At 52.7% G+C, this 21631-nt stretch overlaps 1 protein-coding gene across 1 annotated transcript in view; it reads left to right on the top strand.

The window, feature by feature from the left end:
- Nucleotides 1-21631, top strand: part of EVPL (envoplakin) — a 239139-nt gene that overhangs the window by 93953 nt on the left and 123555 nt on the right. The window contains exon 2 of the mRNA XM_078654564.1: nucleotides 7655-7897. Coding sequence (XP_078510690.1) covers nucleotides 7836-7897 — 62 coding nt within the window. The 5' untranslated portion in view covers nucleotides 7655-7835. The remainder of the gene's footprint in view (nucleotides 1-7654; nucleotides 7898-21631) is intronic.

Raw genomic sequence — 21631 nt, 5'->3', positions numbered from 1 at the left:
GCTCCTTCAGTCTAACCAGTGGATCCGGTAGGTTGTTGAGCAGTTTACGGTACGTAAGGGAGGTTGCCCTCTCAACCATGTATTCCGTAAGAAGCCTGTCTTCCAGCGGGGATGCCTCCGGCAAAGTACTGTCAAGGGGAATGACCGCTAGCAGCGCGTGGCGTATCTGAATGTATCTATATAGTTCCCTCTCTCCCAGGTTATATTGCTCTCGCAATCTGTCAAACGGAACTACTGCACCCTTCTCCCAAAGATCCCCAACTGTGGAGATTCCTATCAAGTCCCAGTGAGAGAAGCCTCTGCCGCTTCTCATGTTGCCAAAGGTTTTTGAGTCCCACAGTGGCGTAAGGTTCGTTACTTTCCCCTTCCAGCCCAACGTTTTCGTCGCCGTATGCCACAGCGCCACAGTGAGTCTGGTGGGCCCCTCCAGCTTGCGCGCTTTAGTGCTATCATATAGTGGGGTTAGTGGACTGGTCGTGCCTAGTTGCGCCCTGTCTGCTTGAAAAGCCGGTTCGGACTGGGAGGCATGTATCCAGTAGTTGATATGCTTTAATTGCGCAGCCCAATAGTACAGTTTCAGGTTGGGGAGCGCTATTCCTCCGTCGTACCATCCTCTGTTCAGTTTGGCTTGCGCGATACGTGGTGGGAGATTGCCCCACAGCAGATTCGACACCAGCGCCGCCACTTTTTGGAAAAACCTAGGGTTCACTGGATAGGGGGTGTTCTCGAGTACATACAGAAATCGGGGTAAGGACATCATTTTATACAGAGCGGCTCTCCCTAGCAATGTAAGGGGCAGCCCCGCCCAGAATTTAACATCCTGCTTTAGCCGCTCAATGTGGGGCCCCAAATTCTTGTCCATAAACTCCGCTGGATCCCTAGTGACATGGATGCCTAAATATTTGAATGAGGACCCTGCGATCCTCGGAGGGCATTCTAATTCCAGCACTGGAGTCGGGCCCCGTAGGACATACATCTCCGACTTGGTCCAGTTGATTGTATAGCCAGAAACTCTCCCGTGGCTGTCACAGAGTTGTAGAAGGGCCGGCACCCCCCGTTCCGGATCGGTCAGATAGACCAGCATATCATCCGCATAAAGGGAGAGCCGGTCCTCCCAGCCCTCCGCCCAACAAATCCCCTTCAACAGTGGAGTGGTCCGTATCAGGGTGGCCAAAGGTTCCAACGAAATTGCGAACAACAGTGGCGAGAGCGGGCACCCCTGACGAGTGCCCCTCCCCAGTGGAAATGTGCGCGAGATATGGCCATTGGCAACCACTTGGGCAACCGGGTCAGTGTATAATAACCTCATCCACGCCATAATCTTGGGGCCGAATCCCAGCCGAGATGGGACCTCAAACAGGTAATTCCACTCCACCAGGTCAAAGGCCATCCTGGCGTCAAGGGTCAGTATAACCGCTGGCGACGTGATCGCCGCCGCCCGCGCCAGTATCCCATGTAGTCGGCGCAGATTCAGCGCCGTGCTCCTGTGAGGCATGAACCCGGACTGATCTGGGTGTATAAGATCGGGCAGATGCGGTACAAGTCTGGTCGCCAAGAGTTTGGCGAGGATCTTGACTTCCGCATTGAGCAGCGAGATGGGACGGTAAGAGGAGCAGTCCTCCGGCGGTTTCCCCGGTTTAGGGATTGCAACTATAGTGGCCAGTCTTTGGTCTGACGGGAGCATTCCCTTCTCCAGACATTCTTCATACATAGGTAGAAGATGAGCGCTCAGTATTTCGGGCTTTGCCTGATACCACTCAATAGGTATACCATTTGGGCCCAGTGCCTTGCCCGGGTTCAAGGCGTTAATCGCCAGCTGTATCTCCTCTGCTGTGATGTCAGCCTCCAACTCCGCCGTAGCGTCTGCGGAGAGTGTCCGGACCTCAATCCGTTCCAATGCCTCTCTGGCCATTTCGGTTGTCACAACCCGCTCAGGGATATATACCCCTTCGAAGTGGGCCGCCAGCGCCTCGACTATTAGTTCAGGGCTCGTGTGGGACACCCCCTGACTGTTTCTCACCTGCTGGATGCCCCTGGGGCCACCCTCCCGCTTGTCTAACCAGGCCAGCATTCTACCCGCCTTGTCCCCTACCTCATAGACCCTATTTTGTGCGTCAGAGACGTGGCCCTGCACTTGAGTTCTCAAATGATCCGTGTAGAGTTGCTGTTGGATGGTAAGTGTGTGTGCTGTAGCTGGCGTGGGTTGCCGTTCGTGTGCTGTCGTCAGTTCCTGTAAAGTGAGTTCTAAAGTGGTGAGTTCTAAGGCTTTCTCTTTCTTGTGACCCGTGATCGAGGTTATCGCTTGTCCCCTAAACACCGTCTTGTAGGCCTCCCACAGGACTTCAGATGAGCTCACCGAATCCACATTCTCAGCGAAATACTGTGTTGTCACCGTCTTAAGAGCCTTTCGGACCCTGGGGATTTTTAGGTATGTAGCGTGTATAGGGAACATTCGCCGGCGTGCCTTCACATGGGTGGATATTGTCAGAGTGATCGGGGAGTGGTCAGAGATACCCCTGGGGTGAATGTCCACGGTGTCTATGCATTGGGTGCTGTTACCGGGGGACAGGAAATGGTCAATTCTCGAAAGGCTTCCGTGCACTGCGGAGTGATAGGTAAACTGCTGGGACTGGGGGTGGGAACGTCTCCATATGTCTATGAGACCCATGGCAGACATGAAGCGCTGGAAGTGGGAATATCCCCCGGCGGGGCCACCCGCCGGGAATCTGTCTAGCTGGGCATCTACTATAGCGTTGAAGTCCCCCCCTAGAATCACCTCTCCCCCAGGAAGGGCCAGTAAAAAGTCAGCCAATTTCGGGAGCTGCACCGAGTGAAGCGCAGGGGGGATGTATACCGATACCAGGTTAATGAGTCTACCCTCCCATTGCCCCTGTACTGTGGAAAAGCAGCCTTGATCATCAATCTTAGTCTGTAGTGGAATGAACTGTGAGGATTTTTGTATTAGTATACCGGTTCCCCGTGATCCGGACGTGAAGTCCGAGTGTACTAGCATTTTGTACCCTTTCCTATCCATGGCCTTAGTCGTCCTACCCGTTAAATGTGTCTCTTGCAACATCACTATAGTGGGTTTCTGTCTTTTCAGTGCGGTCAACACCAATCCCCGTTTAATCTTATCCCCTAGCCCACGTACATTCCATGTCATTAGTCTTAGGGGGGGTCCCCGGGGAATCGGGTCTATGTCCCCCAGTGCAATTGAAGGGTTAACCGCCATGCGTGGTAATAAAGTCTCTAAAATGTTCGGCTTGCATTCCGATATAACAGCCCTTACACCTTCGTTTCAACCAATGATCTATTACATCGCGTGAGTGTTGAGGTTCAGTTCTTGACCATACATGTGTGCTCCAATCAACTTCAAAACATCCCCCCCTCCCTGCCCCCCTGCCTAACGGACTTCCAACTGCCCGCCTCCCCAACTTAGCAGAGTGCTTATCCCCTCCCAAAACCAGAGTACTTGCGTGTAGGGGGGAGAATGTCTCCCTCGGCAGGCGGCATCCCTGCTCACTCCCGGGGCAAATCAGGCCAGCGTCCAATTGCAGCTATAGAACAAAAGTTCCTCAAGCAAGAGACAGCGGTACACCAATTGTTCATTCCAAGCGTTCATTTCCATCCGCTTCCACGAGGTCCTGAGTTGGGGACCTCCCCGGCCCTCCTCTTCCCGAGGTTTGGGACCCCGTCCGGCTGTCTGCACGGTGATCCGCATTGCGTCTGTGGTTCCTCCGATTCCTGTCCACAGTATGCCAGCCTTCGAGCCAGTCTCTAGCCACCTCAGGGGAGTCAAAAAACCAGGCCTTTCCGTCAGCAACTACCCGGAGCTTGGCCGGAAATAGCATGGAGTAGGGCAGCTCTTTTTCACGTAGCGTCTTTTTTACCTCGTGGAAGGTCCTCCGCCTTCGGGCCACCTCCGCTGTGTAGTCCGGGAAGAAGGACACCTTCGAGTTCTGAATCTGAATGGCCGGCGCCACCCTTGCCGCCTGTAAAATGGCGTCCCGGTCTCTGAAGTTGAAGAGTCTCGCCAGGATCGGCCTAGGGGGTCCTCCCGTTTTCGGCTTTCCCCCCGGCACCCTGTGTGCCCTCTCCACTGAAAAGAAATGTGACAGGCCTTTCGGTTGCAGTCCATTTTTGATCATATCCTCCACGTAGAGGTCCATGGCTCCCGTAGTTTCAGATTCCGGTACCCCCAAAATGCGGACGTTGTTTCGTCGCGAGCGTCCTTCCTGGTCGTCCAGCTTCTCTTTGAGTAGTTTGTTGTCCGCCCGTAGTTTCCCCATTTCAATTTGGAGGTCTGACACGTCCTCGACCAGAGACTTGGTTACCACCTCTCGTTAATCTTCTGGAGGTCTGCGCGGATAAGGGTAACTTCTGTCGCCGTCGCCCCCACCGTCGCCTGCACCTGAGCCAGCGCCGTCAAGATGTCCTCTAGTGTAGCCTTCTTCGACCCTTCCGCTTCCACCGATTTCACGAGCTGCCTGCGCTGTTCCTGCGGGGGTGTGAGCTTTTCGTAGGCAAATTTGTCTAATTTGGCTTGCGTGGAGCTGTGTCTAGGGCCCCTATTCGCCATCTTGGACAGTCTGCAGTTTGATCGGGCCAAGAGGTGCACCTGTGGCTCCTGGACGTTATCTGCGCACTCGACGGCTGCTGTTCAGGATTCGCTACTGCCTCTCACTTGTGACGTATCCCGCCTGTGTGACCCCCACTGTTAAGGTCCACTGACACCTCCAGGCGATCCGAAATTCGTGGAACAAGGCTTGTAGGTCTGGCCCCCCTCACCTCGTGTCTGTGCTGCACTGCGTTGCGGAATTCGCCGTTGGCAGGGGGAGGCCCCCAGCTGGGCGGCCGGATCAAGGTGGCCGATGGGCTTCAGAACGTGGGGGGGGGGGGGGTGGATGGGGAGCGCGGCCCTCGCGGAGTCTCACGGCCCACTGCAGAGCTCCCCTCCCGGTCCCCGCCTCAGACACCACCGGGGCCCCCTCCTCTGTATTCAGTGGCGGACCTACCCGCCTGGGATGTCGGATGGTCGAAACCCGGGTGCGCCGATGTGCAGGTCACTCCGCCGCTCCCGGCCGCCGTCCCGTCCCAGAAGCCGCGTTGGGATCGCGGCACAGGCTTCCACTCCTTCCGCCGGTTTACAGGCTCTCTGGGGGGAGAGATCGTTCGCGCCCTCCGCGAGTCCGCCGGGGGTCCGCCACTTCCGGCGTCAGTGCCCGGCCTCACCGCACTTCCGCCCAGCCACCGTCCACAGGATACCTCGCTGCCCCTGCGAAGGCTGTAGGCCCCTCCTCGCGCCTCGGGGCTTTGCCGGTTGCGGAGCCGCTGCCTCTCTCAAACTTGCACGCTGGGCGCCGCACGGTCACCAGACCCTTTCCGTCCCGAAAGCGTGGGTAAATGCACGGATTAAAGTGCCGGATTTAGGTTGGAAGCCGCCCTACCGCTGGAGCCTCCCTAAGCTGCGGCCGCCATCGATGGCTGCTAGCCACGCCCCCCTCATAAATTGCTTTCTTAATCACATTTTTCAAAATAAGCTTTGAGAGGAATGCCACCTCACTCTGACCAATTTCAGAAACGTATCCAAAGCTTTCATATAATTTGAGAAGACTGCACTTCTTTCCTTCAGACAATAAAGATTTCATATTTTGATGTAGGCTGTACAGAACCTGCGTCACTATTCAGTATCTTATTACCCCACCTTAGAACTGCTGCCATCGCAAACACATTTGTAGAAAGGAGCCCAAATTCCAGCCTGAAGGCTGAAGAAACAACTGATTAATTCAAATTACATATTTGGCACCAGATGCGCCCTTCCACTTCTCAAAAAGGAGCAATACCGCTCTTCATTACTTCACAGGCATAACTCAATTAAGGTGGAATTTTAATCTTGTATACTACCAAAACACTTTGCCCACAACTCTTGCAAAGCCTGTGAATGGCTGAGGACTGGGATAATGCCCTACTTCTACACTGACTGATATGATCACTACTTAAGCAGTCACTAGAAAAAATTCTACCTAGATATGAGTACTGCTTCACCACATCCAACTTGTCTTTCCCCAAAAGCAGTACAAATTATTCTTAACTCTGCACCCCAAGCCCTAAAAACCATAACTTTGCTCTTAGAGATGTTTATTTTTAGGAAATGCTCATTAGCATAATTTATGAATAAAATACACTAGCCCCAGTGTATAACGGGGGGAGGGAACTAGAGGCACAGGGCACTAGGAGCTAGACAGCCTCCAACACATAATGTTATGTTAAACACTAATGGGGCTGCTTCTAGTGAAATGTACTACAGGTGCTTAGAAATGAGTAGTCAATGTGGACATCTCACAAAAAGTGAAGGACTGGACTCACACACCACCTGGTGTCGTGCTTCATTATTGGCCATCCTCACCCTCTTCAAACTTGGTTTGATAGAGGGCGGGCAAACACTTGACAACAGGGATGCACTTCTAAACTAAGTGGGGGCAGTGAGTGGTGAATGTGACTTAAAAACCATTGCAATTGTCAAAAGAATTTATTGTAATAAACTATGCAACTGTATGGTATTAAAAGAAGTGTACGGTAATCTAGTGAATTAATTATCCCCTCGAAGTAATATATATGGTTCTGCCTTGTGTCCCCTCAGGGTACGCGGCATTCATCAGGACCTGTCTCACAGTGGGCTCCGTCTTTATAAAGCGATAATAAAGATTAACCACTTGGTGGGGTGTCAATTATCACTCCACTCTAGTATGGGGCTCCAAGTCTAGCCCAAGAATCCTAAACTACTTTCTCCATGGGAGGGGTGGGGGAGGCCCCTCTAGTCTCACTTGTGTCAGGGTGTGCCTTCCGCCGAAGAACCTAGCTAGGGCTATAGATCTGATGTCACTTCTTGTGATGCAACTTCATGTAAAGTCGGGCTTGTGATGCCACTTTCTATGATGTCACTTTCTATGATGTCAATTCTTGTGATGCCATGTGTGATGTCGAGCGCCGTGATGTCGCGCGCCGTGATGTGGCGCGCCGTGATGTCACTTGCACACTGCCTAACTAGGTTACTTCCCCCACTTCTTTTTTTAGGACTTGTGCCCTGTGTGCATGAGAGACATCATACATGCAGGCTATGTTCGTGTGTCTCTGACAGGTCGAGAGAGCTGGCACAGTCTGTGTAACATCAGACGTGTGCTAAGGAGAAGCAGGGGGAATGAGGCAGAGGCTGTTACGTCAGAATTGTACATGTAGGACAAGAGGTCTGCAAGAGGCCAGTGGGGCAGAGGCTGACACATGTCAGTCTCTCTTACTCCCCTGAACGGTCAGAGCAGCGTCAGTCGCATGCGAGGCTGCCCCCTGAGGTGCGGGAAGAGTTGGGGTAAAGTCAGTCAGAAGAGGCACTGATGTGGCTCCTGTGTTAGTAGGCCTGAGACACAGTCTGAGCATGTGACTGAATATACCCCCAGCCCTCCTGGCTTCTCCGGTGTGTGAAGCTGTCGCCGCCGCTCCTGGCGTGGCTGCCTTTGATGGCGGAGGCTGTTTTCGGCCCCACGGAAGCCCGGCCTAGGCCCCGAGGCGGAAGGGCGGGCCGCAGTCTCTGTCTCTCCCCAGCCCAGGTCGCTCTCTGTTTCGCTCTGAACCGGTTTTACCTGTCATATTTTTTTTGCAGGTAGACGCGGTGCACATCTTAAATCACCTGTTGCGGGGAGGGGCCGCCGAGAGCCTGCCTGTCCCTGCACACCGGGCAGTCTGCGTCAGTCCGCCGCCCGCCGCCGACGGAGAAGACCTGCCTGCCGAGCCCAGGGCCCGCCAACCACCCCGACCCTCCAAGACCCCCGGCCGCAGCCAAGATGTTCAAGGGCTCCAAGGGATCGCCTACTAAGTCGTCCCCGACGAAAACCAAAACCAGCAAGTGAGTGAGAGCAGCGCTTTGTGTTATGTTCGAGGGTTTCAGTGTAGCGCTTGAGGTGCGGCTTTAAAGCACTGCAAACCAGTCTCAAAGGTTGGCTGCTGGAGTGGTGCACGGGGGTGGCTGGTAGGGGCGTGGCACTGATACTGCGACAGGCAGCAAAGGGTAGAGCGGGGGAGGTTTGTGTCAGCGGCGTGCGGCGTGGTGAACGGTGGGGTCGAGCAGTATTAGCGCGGACAGTGAGGGGCCGCTGATAGAATGTGCAGAGCAGAGGCCACCAGAGACAGTGAGGGGACAGGGGAGGAGAGTGCAGCGGCACCAGGGCACCGAGGGCAGTGACGGAGGCTTCCGCTGGGTGCACGGCAGTGGCGGACACTGGGAGTCAGTGATAATAATAATAATAATCCACATTTGTATAGCGCACAATCACCCGTTAGGGTCTCTAGGCGCTGGGGGCCGTCGGGAAGATTAAGCAAGCTATTGCCCAGAGTCACATGGTCCGGGATACTGTACGACGTTAGGGGGCCCTGTGAGGGGTGGGGGTGGTGCAGTAGAATCCACGACACAGGATGACACTGAGGGACCAGTGAGGGAGGGGGCAGCAGGGATAGTGCGGGCTTTAATGATAGAGGGTGAAGTAGAGTCCAGATCATGTTGGCAGTGAGGGGCCCGGTGATGGGGTACAGTAAAGGCTGCTGTAGGACAGTGAGGGCCATTGATGAAGAGTGCACGCGAGTCCAGGATATTTTAAGACAATGAGAGTCCCGGGGACGGGGGTAGCTGCAGAGCGCTGGGCATTGTAGGACAGTGAGTGACACAGTAATAAAGGGCGCGATCGAGTCCTGGATATTTTTGGACAGTGAGGTACCTTTAATCGATGTATGGTGCAACAAAGTCCGGGATATTGTAGGACAGTGCGGTCCCGGTGATGGAGAGCTCGGCAGGGCTGGGACATTGTAGGACAGTGTGGACCCACTGATGGGGGTGCTCAGAAGAGTTGGGACATTGTAGGACAGTGCGGAACCAGTGATGGGGGCCTCAGCAGAGTTTGGTTATTGTAGGACAGTGTGGACCCACCGATGGGTCCTCAGCAGAGCTGGGATATTGTAGGACAGTGCGGCCCCAGTGATGGGGAGGGCACGGGGGCGCAGCCGAGTCCAGGATATTGTAGGACAGTGAGGGACCAGTGATGGTGTGGAGCGGTGTCAATTGCATTCCAGGTGTGTGCTCTGTTTTAAGTGTATTAATCAGAAATTCCATTTGAAAATAAACGAAGTCGCTCGTACACATAAGCATCCGTAAAATATTTGATAAACTTGTGAGATACACTATTCAAACAACTTTTCGCACGAAATTGGTAATGCACTGTTTATAAAAGTACTCTGGACGAATGTATGGCAAATTGCGAATGGGGGGGGGCGTGGTGAAGGGGGTGCTGCCTTTAATCTGTGGAGGACGCGGACATCTTCTCACATTCGAACTATGTGTATTTGGTTTACGTTCATCTATGTGTTTAGATTGTAGCGCTCTAGTGTTCCGAGGGTCTCTCCTGAGCCCCGGAAGCACCAGCACACACTGTAACACTTTCTGGCCAGGCGTGGCCAGAAAGAGATAAATAAACGGGCTGGAAGTGGCACGGCACTTCCTGCCCAGACCAGCAAGCTGAGTACGTGTCTCATTCATAAGCGCACGCACAGCACCCACGTGTAGTGACCCCAAGGCTTTGGAGACTAGCAGTCTCCCACACTGGCGACGAGGGAGTGGAGCCACCCACACCCGCGAGCGGACCAGCTGCCGGAGCCGCCGAGCCCCGACTCGGCCGGAGCCCGCCGACCCAGCGCTTGTGACCGTCACGTGCGTCCCAAGACTGACTCCGGAGTAAAGACGTCGCCTACCGGTAAGCAGCATATGCCAGAAGCTGCGTGGGGACCGGTACCGGCGACGCGCTGAGGAGAGAAAGCGGGAGGCGCCGGAGACAGGCCCAGCCGGCCGCTTCTGGAGTGCGCGCATGCGCAGACGCTCAGAGCCGACGCAGGCCCCAGATCTTTCACCGCGTGTGTGCGCAGCGCCTCACGCTGAAGGGGAATCAATGGAGCGGTGAACTCCATGTGATAAAGAGCTCGCCCAGCGCTCTGACTGAATGCTCAACCACACGAGCGAACAAAGAGAAGGACCAACAAAATAAAACAAGCACTGGACACCACAAGCAAACAAGCACAAGACAATACAATTTAACAGGCACAGAACATTACGAGTAAACACTAAGCTAGCACAACCAGCGCCTGAAGAGAGCACTGCCCACGACACCATGCCTCAAGACCAAGGAGGGGCCACTGGTGGGGCCACCGGAGGGGCACCACAGGTAGCAGCACCCCCTGCGGCTCAAGCTCCAACACCCTCCGCACATGCACAATTACAGGCGCTACCGCCTTTCAGCGAGCTAATCGACCCGGGGACAGCAGCACCCCGATGGGCAGTATGGCTAGGACAACTTAACAATTATTTCACGGCCACCCGAGAAAAAGATAATGAAGTGAAGCGCTCTCTACTCCTCCACTTCGGAGGCACAGAACTTTACAAGTTATTTAGACACCTCCCCAACACAGGCGCCGCCAATGACTTCGACGCTGCGGTCAACGCGCTCAACGCCCATTTCGACCCTCAACTAAACCCCCATTACGAGAGGTTCAAATTCCGACAAGCCAAACAACGGGAAGGGGAAACAATGGACGCGTTTCATGCGCGTCTAAGAGACCTGATAAGCACGTGCACCGAGGACGACGAAAAGAAAGAAGTCACTGCACAACTCATCCAGGGTTGCCGCAACAAACATTTGCGGACATTGATCCTGAGGCAGCCGCGAATCTCACTCGACGAAATCTTGATCCTTGCACGGTCCCACGAGCTGTCTGACGCCCGCGCCACCGCGATGGAAGCGGCCCTTAATCCACACCACGAATCAGGAACAGTGATCAAGACAGAACGGGTGGATGCAGTGCGTGTGTCGAGCCGAGGAAGCAGAGGTCGAGGGCCGACGCGAACCCGACGTCAAACGCTGTGCGGCTACTGTGGCAGGGAGGAACACACCCAAGATGGCTGCCCAGCACGAGGGAAGACATGCTCCAAATGCGGCATCCCCAACCACTTCGCCAGCGTATGCAGAGGAGGGTCTCGAGGACGGAACGCCTCAGGACGGCGATCGGCCGCTGGAGCAGTCAAACAGCTGTCGCTAGATGACTCCACAACGTCACGCTCCTCCAGGTCGCACAAGTCGCAGCAACCACAATATGATGATTCGTCCACAGACGAAGATGACGAATGCTATTTCGTATCCTTTGTCAGTGAGCTGAAGAAGAGTCGACGGCCGCAACCCAAGTGCCAAATACAAATCCACGGTTCACCAGCGGTTGGAGTCATCGACACCGGAGCCACGGTAAATGTAATGGGCATCCAACATTACAAAGCACTCCATCCGAAACCCACACTTGTTCCATCTAAAGCCAGGATCTTCACCTACGGCAGCCAAGACCCCCTCCCACTGCGAGGCAAAATGATTGTGCAAGTCCGAGCAGAGGACCAGGAAGTCACGACCACATTCCATGTGATCGACAAAGAGGCGGACCTGTTAGTAGGGAGCAACACGGCAGAAGACCTAGGCCTCATTGCCTTCGCGAACGCAGTGCGAGCAATGCAAGTTGAAGACATCCTACTCATGTTCCCCAAGTTGTTCACAGGCCTTGGAACCATCAAGCACCCACCCATCAAGCTACACATAGACCCTACAGTGCAACCAATTGCACTCCGACACCGAAGAGTACCATTCCACCTGCGTGCTGCAGTCGAGCAGGAGCTGAACCTGCTAGAATCACAGGGAGTGATCGAAAAGGTGTCCGGACCGACACCATGGGTGTCCCCCATGGTCATAGCTGAGAAACCGAAACAACCGGGGAAAATCCGAATTTGTATCGACATGAGAATCCCAAACAAAGCCATCCGCCGTGAGCGACACCTCACACCTACAGTCGATGACATCCTGACGGACCTAAACGGCGCCCAGTGGTTTTCTAAACTAGATCTCAATGCAGGTTATCACCAGCTGAGACTGGCTGAAGAAAGCCGATACATCACAACTTTCTCGACACACCTGGGATTGAGGCGCTACAAGAGGTTGAACTTTGGGATCTCATCGGCAGCTGAGATTTTCCAGAATACGATCAAAGAAATCCTCTCGGGGCTCCAAGGAGTGCTGAACGTCAGTGACGATATCTTAATCCATGCCAAAACGAGCGAAGAACACCACAACAGGCTAAGAGCAACGCTACACCGGCTTGCACAGTTTGGCGTAACCCTTCACAAGGACAAATGTCAATTTTTCAAGAAGTCCATCGAATTCTTTGGCTACGTGTTCGGGTCTGAAGGAGTTGCTGTCGACCCTCGCAAATCAGTGGCGATCAAGAATGCCCCTGCACCTACCACAGCATCGGAAGTGCGTAGCTTTCTGGGGATGGCACAATACTGTGCAAGGTTTATCCCCAACCTGGCCTCGATTGCAGAGCCGTTAAGGAACCTAACGAAGAAGGAAAACGCATGGCGGTGGACAGAGACTGAAGCCAACGCGTTCGACAAAATCAAAACAGCGCTGCTAGACAGCACCACAATGGCCTACTTTGACACCTCCAAACCTACCGAAATAGTAGTAGACGCCAGCCCGGTTGGCCTAGGAGCGGTGATATCGCAGGAAACTGAACCCGGCACGTGGTCACCACTAGCATTCGCAAGCAAAGCACTATCCCCGGTCGAGTCAAGATACTCGCAGGTTGAGAGAGAGGCCCTAGCAGTGAAGTGGGCATGTGCTCATTTCCACTTATACATCTCTGGACACCCGTTCCGCATGATAACTGACCACCAGCCGCTGATACCCTTGTTCAAGGGAACCGCTCCTCATCCACCCCCGAGGATAGAACGCTGGGCCATACAAGTGCAGCAGTACCAGATGGACCTATCCTACCGCCCTGGGGCCAAGAACCCCGCAGACTTTCTATCCAGGCATCCAGGCCCAAAGGAATGCCAACAAACAGATCTTGAGAACCCCACTGAAGAATTCGTGGACATGCTGTCAGCTGCCTCTTGTCCACAAGCCCTCACAGCTGACGCCATCATACCTGAGTATGTGAACGACGCGGTCATCCAGCGAGTAGCCGAGGCCGTACAATCAGGGTCCTGGGAGAACTTCCTAAAGAATGTCAGCAATTGGAGCGAGGACGACCGAACACGCCTGACACAATTCTGGAGAGTGCGCCATGACCTGAGCCAAGCAAGCAATGGCCTCATCCTCAGAGGCCACCGGGTGATCATCCCCAAGACCCTACAGGAAAGGGCGACCATCCTAGCACATGCCGGACACCAGGGCACCCGCCGGATGAAAGCTAGAATGCGAGAGAAGGTCTGGTTCCCGGACCTGGAGGGAGCTGTTGACACCGTGGTACGCCAGTGCCGAGCGTGCCAGATAACTAGTTCAGCGGACACACCCGCGCCTGTGATCACGGAGGAGCATGCTCCATCACCATGGTCATGGCTCAGCCTGGACTTTGGGAGCTTCCCAGATGGGAGAGTCACTGTCGTGCTGATCGACAACTACACGAAATACCCGATTGTAGATCTTGCCACCTCCACCAGCTTTGCCAACATCCGCCCACTTTTGAGCAAGTCCTTTGCCATGTTTGGTGTTCCGATGGTCATCAAAACAGACAATGGCCCCCCATTCCAAGGGTGCGAGTTCCGAGAGTTCCTACACAGCCTAGGCATCCGACATCACCGGATCACGCCCCAATGGCCTCAGGCAAATGGGGAGGTGGAGCGGTTCATGAGGACAACCAACAAGATCCTGCGAATTGCCACTGCTGAAGGAAAAGACCCAGAGGAAGCCCTCCAACTATTTCTGCGGGAGTACAGAAGCACGCCCCACAGTACCACGCAACAATCACCGTGGGCGTTGATGCTTGCTGGCCCGAGAAGAGATCTACTCCCCATGGCCGACAACTGGACACCTCCACCCTACTCCCCCGGGCGCACCCAAGAAAGGCGGAGGAGAACAAACGAGAAAGCAAGCAGCAAGAGGCGTGCCCGGTCCCGAAGTATACTACCGGGCGAGACTGTGCTAATCCGAACCCGAAGGCCTGGAGGAAAGTTCAACACCGCCTTTGAGCCTGAACCATGGGTCGTCAAGGAAATGCGGGGCACCGCTGTCACAGCTCGCCGAGATGGAGAAGAAGTAACGAGGAATGTCTCCTGGTTCAAACAAATACCAGCCACTCAACAACGCAACTCCGACCAAATAGAACCAGCGGAAGAAGAGTCCGAGACTGGAGCGGGAAGACCCCATGATGCGAGCACGTCTATGGACACTACAGACCAAGGTGACGCAAACATCTCGACACCCAGCCCGAGGGCTGAGCAGGTGCCAGTACGAGGCAGATGGAGGTATGATCTTAGACCTAATCCAAAGCCGAGCCAGAAGCTGGCTGATTTCAGATGCTGAACTATCACTGACTGTTGTTTTCAAACCCAAGTTTTCAAAATCCAAGTTGGGGAGGGATGTAGCGCTCTAGTGTTCCGAGGGTCTCTCCTGAGCCCCGGAAGCACCAGCACACACTGTAACACTTTCTGGCCAGGCGTGGCCAGAAAGAGATAAATAAACGGGCTGGAAGTGGCACGGCACTTCCTGCCCAGACCAGCAAGCTGAGTACGTGTCTCATTCATAAGCGCACGCACAGCACCCACGTGTAGTGACCCCAAGGCTTTGGAGACTAGCAGTCTCCCACATAGATCACATACCCTTCAAACAAAAAAGGCTTTCAATTCGAACACAATTAATTTTGCGATTTTGAGTGAACACTTTTGAAATAATTATAACATAAAGCAAAAAGTGGACTGTAGTCGACGCATTTGTGATAATACTGTGTGGCCAGCCATGGAGTGTGACGTAGAATCCAGCAGGGCTTGTTGTTTTATGGGGGTCGGGCTACGTGCATACACCTTTTGTCTCACCTTTAAGCCGCTTCAAAGCGCTCAAATCCGCGTAAAAGTCTAGTGTGCGCGGAGTGGGTCACTCTGCGAGGTGTACGATCGAACTAGAGGATGTGGAAGAGCTGCTAGATCTAATTGCTCAGTGGCAAAGCGTTGCACCTCTCTCTGCTGGCTCCAGCAGAGAGGCCATGGACTGAATGGGCCGTCGGATCCTATCACCAACCAGGACTGATTTCATTCGCGCTGGTGGGCAGTGTGAAAGCTTGCTCGTTTTAACTGTATTTTCGGTTATTTAGAGGGTCGCAGACGGAACATTTACAGTCATCTAAATTATCACGTTTAATCTTGAACCAACCCGGCCCCACCTTCATAGACTGAATAATTAAAACACAGAGCCGGGGCGACACAGGGAGGATGAGACTGCGCCAAGCTCGGCCTGGAGGGCAGTGCTGGGACTTTTCACCAGCGGCACAGTGCACATACGTGATGTGGAATCGACTCACATGCTTTACAGCAAATGCTGAACCTGCACTATTTAAATTAGGAATCCTAAGAGATCCCAAAAGAAGATGCACTTTCCCAGAGCTCCAAGGACCGTCATATGGGGAAGGGGCTGGATCTTTGTCTTGAGCCGCGGCCTTAAAGGGCCCCGTTCTTCTGCTAGAACATTAATTTTGATAATAAACAAAAAATATGAGTCCTGACCAGCTTATGTATCTATTCAACAAAAGAGAAAATACATACGTTTATTTTTTGTAATATTACTTCGACTGGTGCTTTAAAGTAACGTTTACACGGATTCTACTAATATTTGTTCTCGAATGTCTTTTTTTTAGTCATTTGGGAAACTGTACATGTATTGATTTGTTGGCTATTATAGTGTGGGTCTGCCTCATGGACATACACTCCATTTATAGAAGAAAATTAGCAAAGAAGCGTGCAAAGGTGGGCAGTACAGTATGAAATGCCCACCAAAGGGAAGTGTACTTTGAGGAACCCTTTGCACTAATGTGCAGTGTGAGAAGCAGGGCACAAGACTAACCAAGTTAATCAGTATGCAAGTGGCATCCCAGTGCCTGACATCACAGCACGTGACATCACTACAAGTGGCATCACAAGAAGTGACATCAGATCTTAAGCCCTTACATATATGTTTAGCAGGTGTATCATCAATCAATCAGTGCATTTATAGAGCGAGCTACTCACCCATAAGGGGCTCAAGGTGCTGAGAGGGGGAGAGGGGGGGGCGGGGGGTGCTGCTACTTCTCGAACAGCCGGGAGGATGGGGAGGGCGTTCCAGGACCTGGAGGCGAGGCAGGAGAACGATCTGCCATGAGTACATTTGAGCACATTTCGAGTATACTTGCAAACTTTCCTGATTTAGGCAGAAGATTCACTCTTTTGTACGCTACACATAAAACAATGTTGCATTTTGTCAGCGTAAAGCTTCCTCTAGCCATAGAGCCTTCAAAGAAATAGTGATATTTAAATTATTACAACGCCTCCTCAGGGGTAGTAAGCGCTATAAAAAAGCTATTTATTTTGTGCAAATACTGGGAAAGATCAACACATCTGACTTTCTTAGTGCATGAATATCTCCTAAACAGCCTGAACAAAGTGAAAGGCCTCCTCTCTTAAGTATGTGTGAAGCGCTAACAAGGTGTGAGCCTTTGTTTCCCTCCACTGCATCTGCTTCAAGGTGTGAGGCTCCTTACTGCTGCCAGCCAGGAGACTCGAGCAAAAGGAGGCCTGATGACCCCTCAGATTCAGCCTTTGGTATGGGCCCAGCAGAAGTTAGAAATTAGAGAGCCCCATCCCAGCCTGCACATTGTTGTGGATCGAAAGCAGACAACAACGTTCAGGCGCTGCTGAAAGTGTCCCAGTGTTTGGAAATTACACCGGGACCAATTCAGCATCATTTTCAGTTGAGCCCAACCTCTTGGCAGGGTGGACGGCGTGCCCTGGTGAGAAGGTGCAGCAGTGGGCCGTGCTTGAATCTAGGAATGGCTCGCACTGTGAGCAGCTGCACTGCAGCATGCAGTGGTAGGCAGTATACAGAGCCAGAAAAGGCCGGAGAGTGTGAGCAGCTGGCAGTGGTGGGTAGTATCCGAAGATAGAAAAGGCCCGCAGTGTGAGCTGCAGGCAATGGTGGGCAGTATCCAAAGCTAGAAAAGGACCGCAGTGTGAGCAGCATGCAGTGGTGGGCAGTATTTGAAGATAGAAAAGGCCCGCAGTGTGAGCTGTATGCAATGGTGGGTAGTATCCAAAGATAGAAAAGGCCCGCAGTGTGAGCAGCATGCAGTGGCTGCAGTATTCAGAGCAAGAAAAGGACCGCAGTGTGAGTAGCATGCAGTGGCTGCAGTATCCAAAGCTAGAAAAGGACCGCAGTGTGAGCAGCATGCAGTGGCTGCAGTATCCAGAGCAAGAAAAGGACTGCAGTGTGAGCAGCATGCAGTGGTGGGCAGTATCCAAAGATAGAAAAGGCCCGCAGTGTGAGCAGCATGCAGTGGCTGCAGTATTCAGAGCAAGAAAAGGACCACAGTGTGAGTAGCATGCAGTGGCTGCAGTATCCAAAGCTAGTAAAGGACCGCAGTGTGAGCAGCATGCAGTGGCTGCAGTATCCAAAGCTAGAAAAGGACCGCAGTGTGAGCAGCATGCAGTGGATGCAGTATCTAGAGCAAGAAAAGGCCCGCAGTGCGAGCAGCTGCAGCATGCAGTGGTGGGCAGTATCCAGAGCAAGAAAAGGACCGCAGTATGATTAGCTGCAGCATGCAGTGGTAGGCAGTATCCAGAGCTAGAAAGGGCCTGCAGTGTGAGCAGCATGCAGTGGTGAGCAGTATCCAGAGCAAAAAAAGGCCTGCAGTGTGAGTAACTGCAGCGTACTGGGGTGGGCAGTTTGCAGAGCTAGAAAAGGCCTGCAGTGTTAGCAGCATGCAGTGGTGGACAGTATTCAGAGATAGAAAAGGAGCGCCGTGTGAGAAGCATGCAGTGGTGGGCAGTATCGAGAGCTAGAAAAGGCCTGTGCAGTGTGAGCAGCAAGCAGTGGTGGCTAGTGTGATGTGCTGAAACGATTACGATTACGACTGGAAATGGTAGGCCGTGAGGGGAACGCGCAGTAATTGCCAGTGTGAGGAGATTACAGTGTGGTGTCGGGAGCATTTGTTTGCAGTGCGAGAAGCTGTAGCCTGAGAGCCCAGTGAGAAGCTGGCAGCAGTAAGCCCTCTGAGGAGGTGACAGCAGTAGTTTGCAATGTCAGGAGTTTGCAGTGGTGGGCAGTGTGAGAATCTAACTGGCAGTAACAGACAGTGTTAGGAGCTTGCAGTATTGGACAGTGTGAGGAGTTTGCAGTTGTTTGCATTGTGGGGACCTTGCAGTGGAGGGCAGTTTGAGAAGCTGGCAATGATGGGCAGTTTGAAGTCAACAGTTAGAAGTGTGAGGAGCTTGCAGTAACAAGCAGTGTTATGAGCTGGCAGTAGCAGGCAGTGTGAGAAGCATGTAGTAGTGAGCACTGCGCGGGCCTTACAGTAACAACAGTGTTAGGAAGATGTAGAAGTGGGCAGTACGAGAAGCTCATAGTAGTGGGCAGAGTGAGGAGTAGCGGTGAGTAATGTGATAATCTGGAAGTTTAGGGGCCAGGGAGGAGCAGCTGTGGACAGTGTGATCAACTGTCAGCAATGGGCAACAGGGTCGGATTGGTAAGGCGGGCACTCGGGCAATGGCAGAGGGGCCAGTATCCGAGAGCCAGCTGTGGGCTGCTTTTTTGGGCAACCTGGGTGGCCGATTTGGGTGGTGTCTGTGTTGTCGAATGCTGCCAGCGGTCCAGTGGGTGCCTGAGTGGTCTTTCTGGAGGCAGATGGGCGTCCATTACCTCCCTTTTATCAACGGGCAGAGGTGTCACTCCCTTTCTCTTGCTGGGCCGGCCCATTAATGTGTGCATTTTGAGCGGGGGGCAGGGGGCCTGAGTAGAAGTGGCCTCACTTATTTTTAGGTGTGTTTCACCAGTGTGAACTAATCCATGCATTTTTTTTATGTAAGTAAAATTAAGCAAATATACCTCTCTCAGAGACCCCCCCCCCCACCCACCTTCTTTTATAAAACTTCGCCAAAGCAGTGTTTTGTGGAAAGGCAATATGCAAATGTGGGCCACTTTTTTTTAGCGTGCCCGGGCCAAGTTTTAATCCCAATCCAACCCTGATGGGCAGTGTGAAAAGCTGGCACCGGTTGGCAGCATGAGTAGCTAGTCATAGTCCGGCACGCGTAGGCAGTATGAAAACTAGAAGTAGATGGGCAGTCTGGGGAGCACTGTGAGTAGTGTGAGATGCAGGCCCCACTATGTAGATGGCGAAGGTGGCGGTTTGTGGACAGTGCGAAATGCTGCTGATTGAGATTAAGGAGCTGGATGGCGGGGAGGGATTTATCGATGCCAGTGGTAGCTCTGGGGTATGGCTAGGTTAGAATTCTCTCATCGCGCGGACTGTGATTCAGTTTCTTCAACGCACTATTCCTACGGAGTTGTACGCGTGATGGGGGGGTTCCTGCTTCTGTGGGAGGGGTTGCCCTGGGTCAGTTCCATCTCCTTAGAGTGGTCGCCGGTGGACGGGCCTCAGCAATGGTGGTAAGTGTAAAAGTGCGTACTGTGTGGTGCATCCTAGTGCGCACGCATTGTGACCAGCACACCACGGTTGTAATGGGATAAAAAATAGACCCAGGCACTCTAAAAAGAAAAAAGTGTCCCACATTTGCAGATGGCACCTTTTCACAAAACACTGCTTCAGTGGTTTAAGTATTATGAAAAGAAGGAAGGGGGAGGGAGGATTCTCTAAAAGAATTATGTTTTTTTAGCTTCGCTCAGATAAAAAAAAATGCAGATGTTGCCAGGACTCTTTGTACATGGATTAGTTCACCTGGTGAGCCACACCTGACTTTAAGTGAGGACACTTCTGCTTATTCTGCATACATTAATGGGCTGGCCAAGTGACAGACTGGGAATGACACCTCAACTCACTGGTAAAAGGGGGGTAATATAGTTCCATGTGCCTCCGGAAAGGCCGCTTAGGTCCCTGCTGGGCCACTGGCGGCATCTAAACAGCACAGACACAGCCTAAACCGGCCACCACACTGTCCAAACAAGCGACCCCGAGCTGCAAATCCGATACTGGCCCATTGCCTGCCTTACCAATCCGACCCTGCAGCACTCCACCATGGCTACCAAGTGGCTATATGTCATGGGGCCAGTTTAGCCAACATCACGTGATGTTCTGAGACCTGCGGTTTCCCTTTCAATAGTCCAAGTGCCGGATCAGATATCCCCTTATGAACTTGTTGGGTTCGAAGCTGGCAGGAGCTGTCCCATCTGATATATCTAACATCAGAGGGGTTGGTCAGGGTGTACCCCAGGGGTCGGCCATCAGCCCAATCCTCTTCAATCTTTATCTCCGCCCCCTGGTCAAGTTAATAAAATCTTTTGGAATAGCAGTCACCAATTACGCTGACGATACCCAGCTTGTCTTCTCATTTGAGGGCAAGGAGGATGTGTCACAAGAAACCTTCCACCGCTGCATGATATCTACGGCGGGATGGCTGTGTCAGAATTTGTTGCAATTCAACAGCTCTAAAACCGAGGTGTTTGAGTTTGAGTTTAAAATATTTATAAAAGCGCACTTTCCCCTAGCGGTTTCATGGCGCTACAGCAAACAGATCCCCAGGGGGGAAAACAGAAAATAACAAAAAGAGAACAAAGCAAGGACCAACCTAGTTGAAAGATTTAGCGAATAGATGAGCTTTAAGTTTCTTCCGGAATTGAGGGTAATGAGTTAGAGATCTAAGCGCTAGAGGCAAGGAATTCCACATGACTGGGGCAAGGGTCGCGAACTTTGATCCTCCCCATTTCTTCCTCCGGAATCGGGAGACTGATAACAGGAATTGTGTGGATGACCGTAGATCCCTAATAGGAACATAGGGAACGATCTCAGATGTGATGAAGGCCGGAGCCGCGCCCAGTCGTGCTTGAAAGGTGATGGAGGCGAGCTTAAACTGGACGCGATCACGGACAGGGAGCCAGTGCAAGGATTTAAGAAGGGGTGTTACGTGGTGACATTTTGGGAGATTGAACACCAGCCGTGCCGCCTGGTTCTGGATCAGCTGCAGGCGCTTTAGACAATATGCAGGAATACCTGCATACAGGGCGTTGCCATAATCCAGGCGGGAAATAACCATCGCCAGGATGATCAGTTTCAAGGCATCAAAAGAAAAAAAACGAGATACCTTGCGGATGGTGCGTAGTGACAAAAAGGAAGAGGACACCACAGAACTAACCTGGGAGTGGAGAGTGAGCTGGGAATTAAGTTTGATACCTAGAGTTTTAACCGAGGTAGAAGGGGCCGGGGGGAGCCTAGGGAAGGGGCCAAAAAAGAGAAGACCAGGGACTGGAGCAACCACCCGTCAACACCAGCTCGGTCTTATCCGGGTTAAGTTTCAGGTGGTTGTAGTTCATCCAGTCCCGGATAAAAATCATAATAGACTGAAAGTTTGAAATGGAAGCAGAGGAAGAAGACAGATTGAAAACAAGTTGGAGGTCATCCGCATAATTATACACGTTGACCTCCATTTGCTGTAACGAAAAAATAAGGGGGGCGATATAGAGGTTGAACAAAAGAGGTGAAAGGGAAGAACCTTGGGGGACCCGCACTGAACTTTCCGGAGGTCCGCGGA

Source organism: Lissotriton helveticus, chromosome 7, assembly GCF_964261635.1.
Source record: "Lissotriton helveticus chromosome 7, aLisHel1.1, whole genome shotgun sequence".
Lineage (NCBI taxonomy): Eukaryota > Metazoa > Chordata > Amphibia > Caudata > Salamandridae > Lissotriton > Lissotriton helveticus.
The sequence above is the reverse complement of the archived record's forward strand: the minus strand, read 5'-3'. Positions and strand labels throughout refer to the sequence as shown.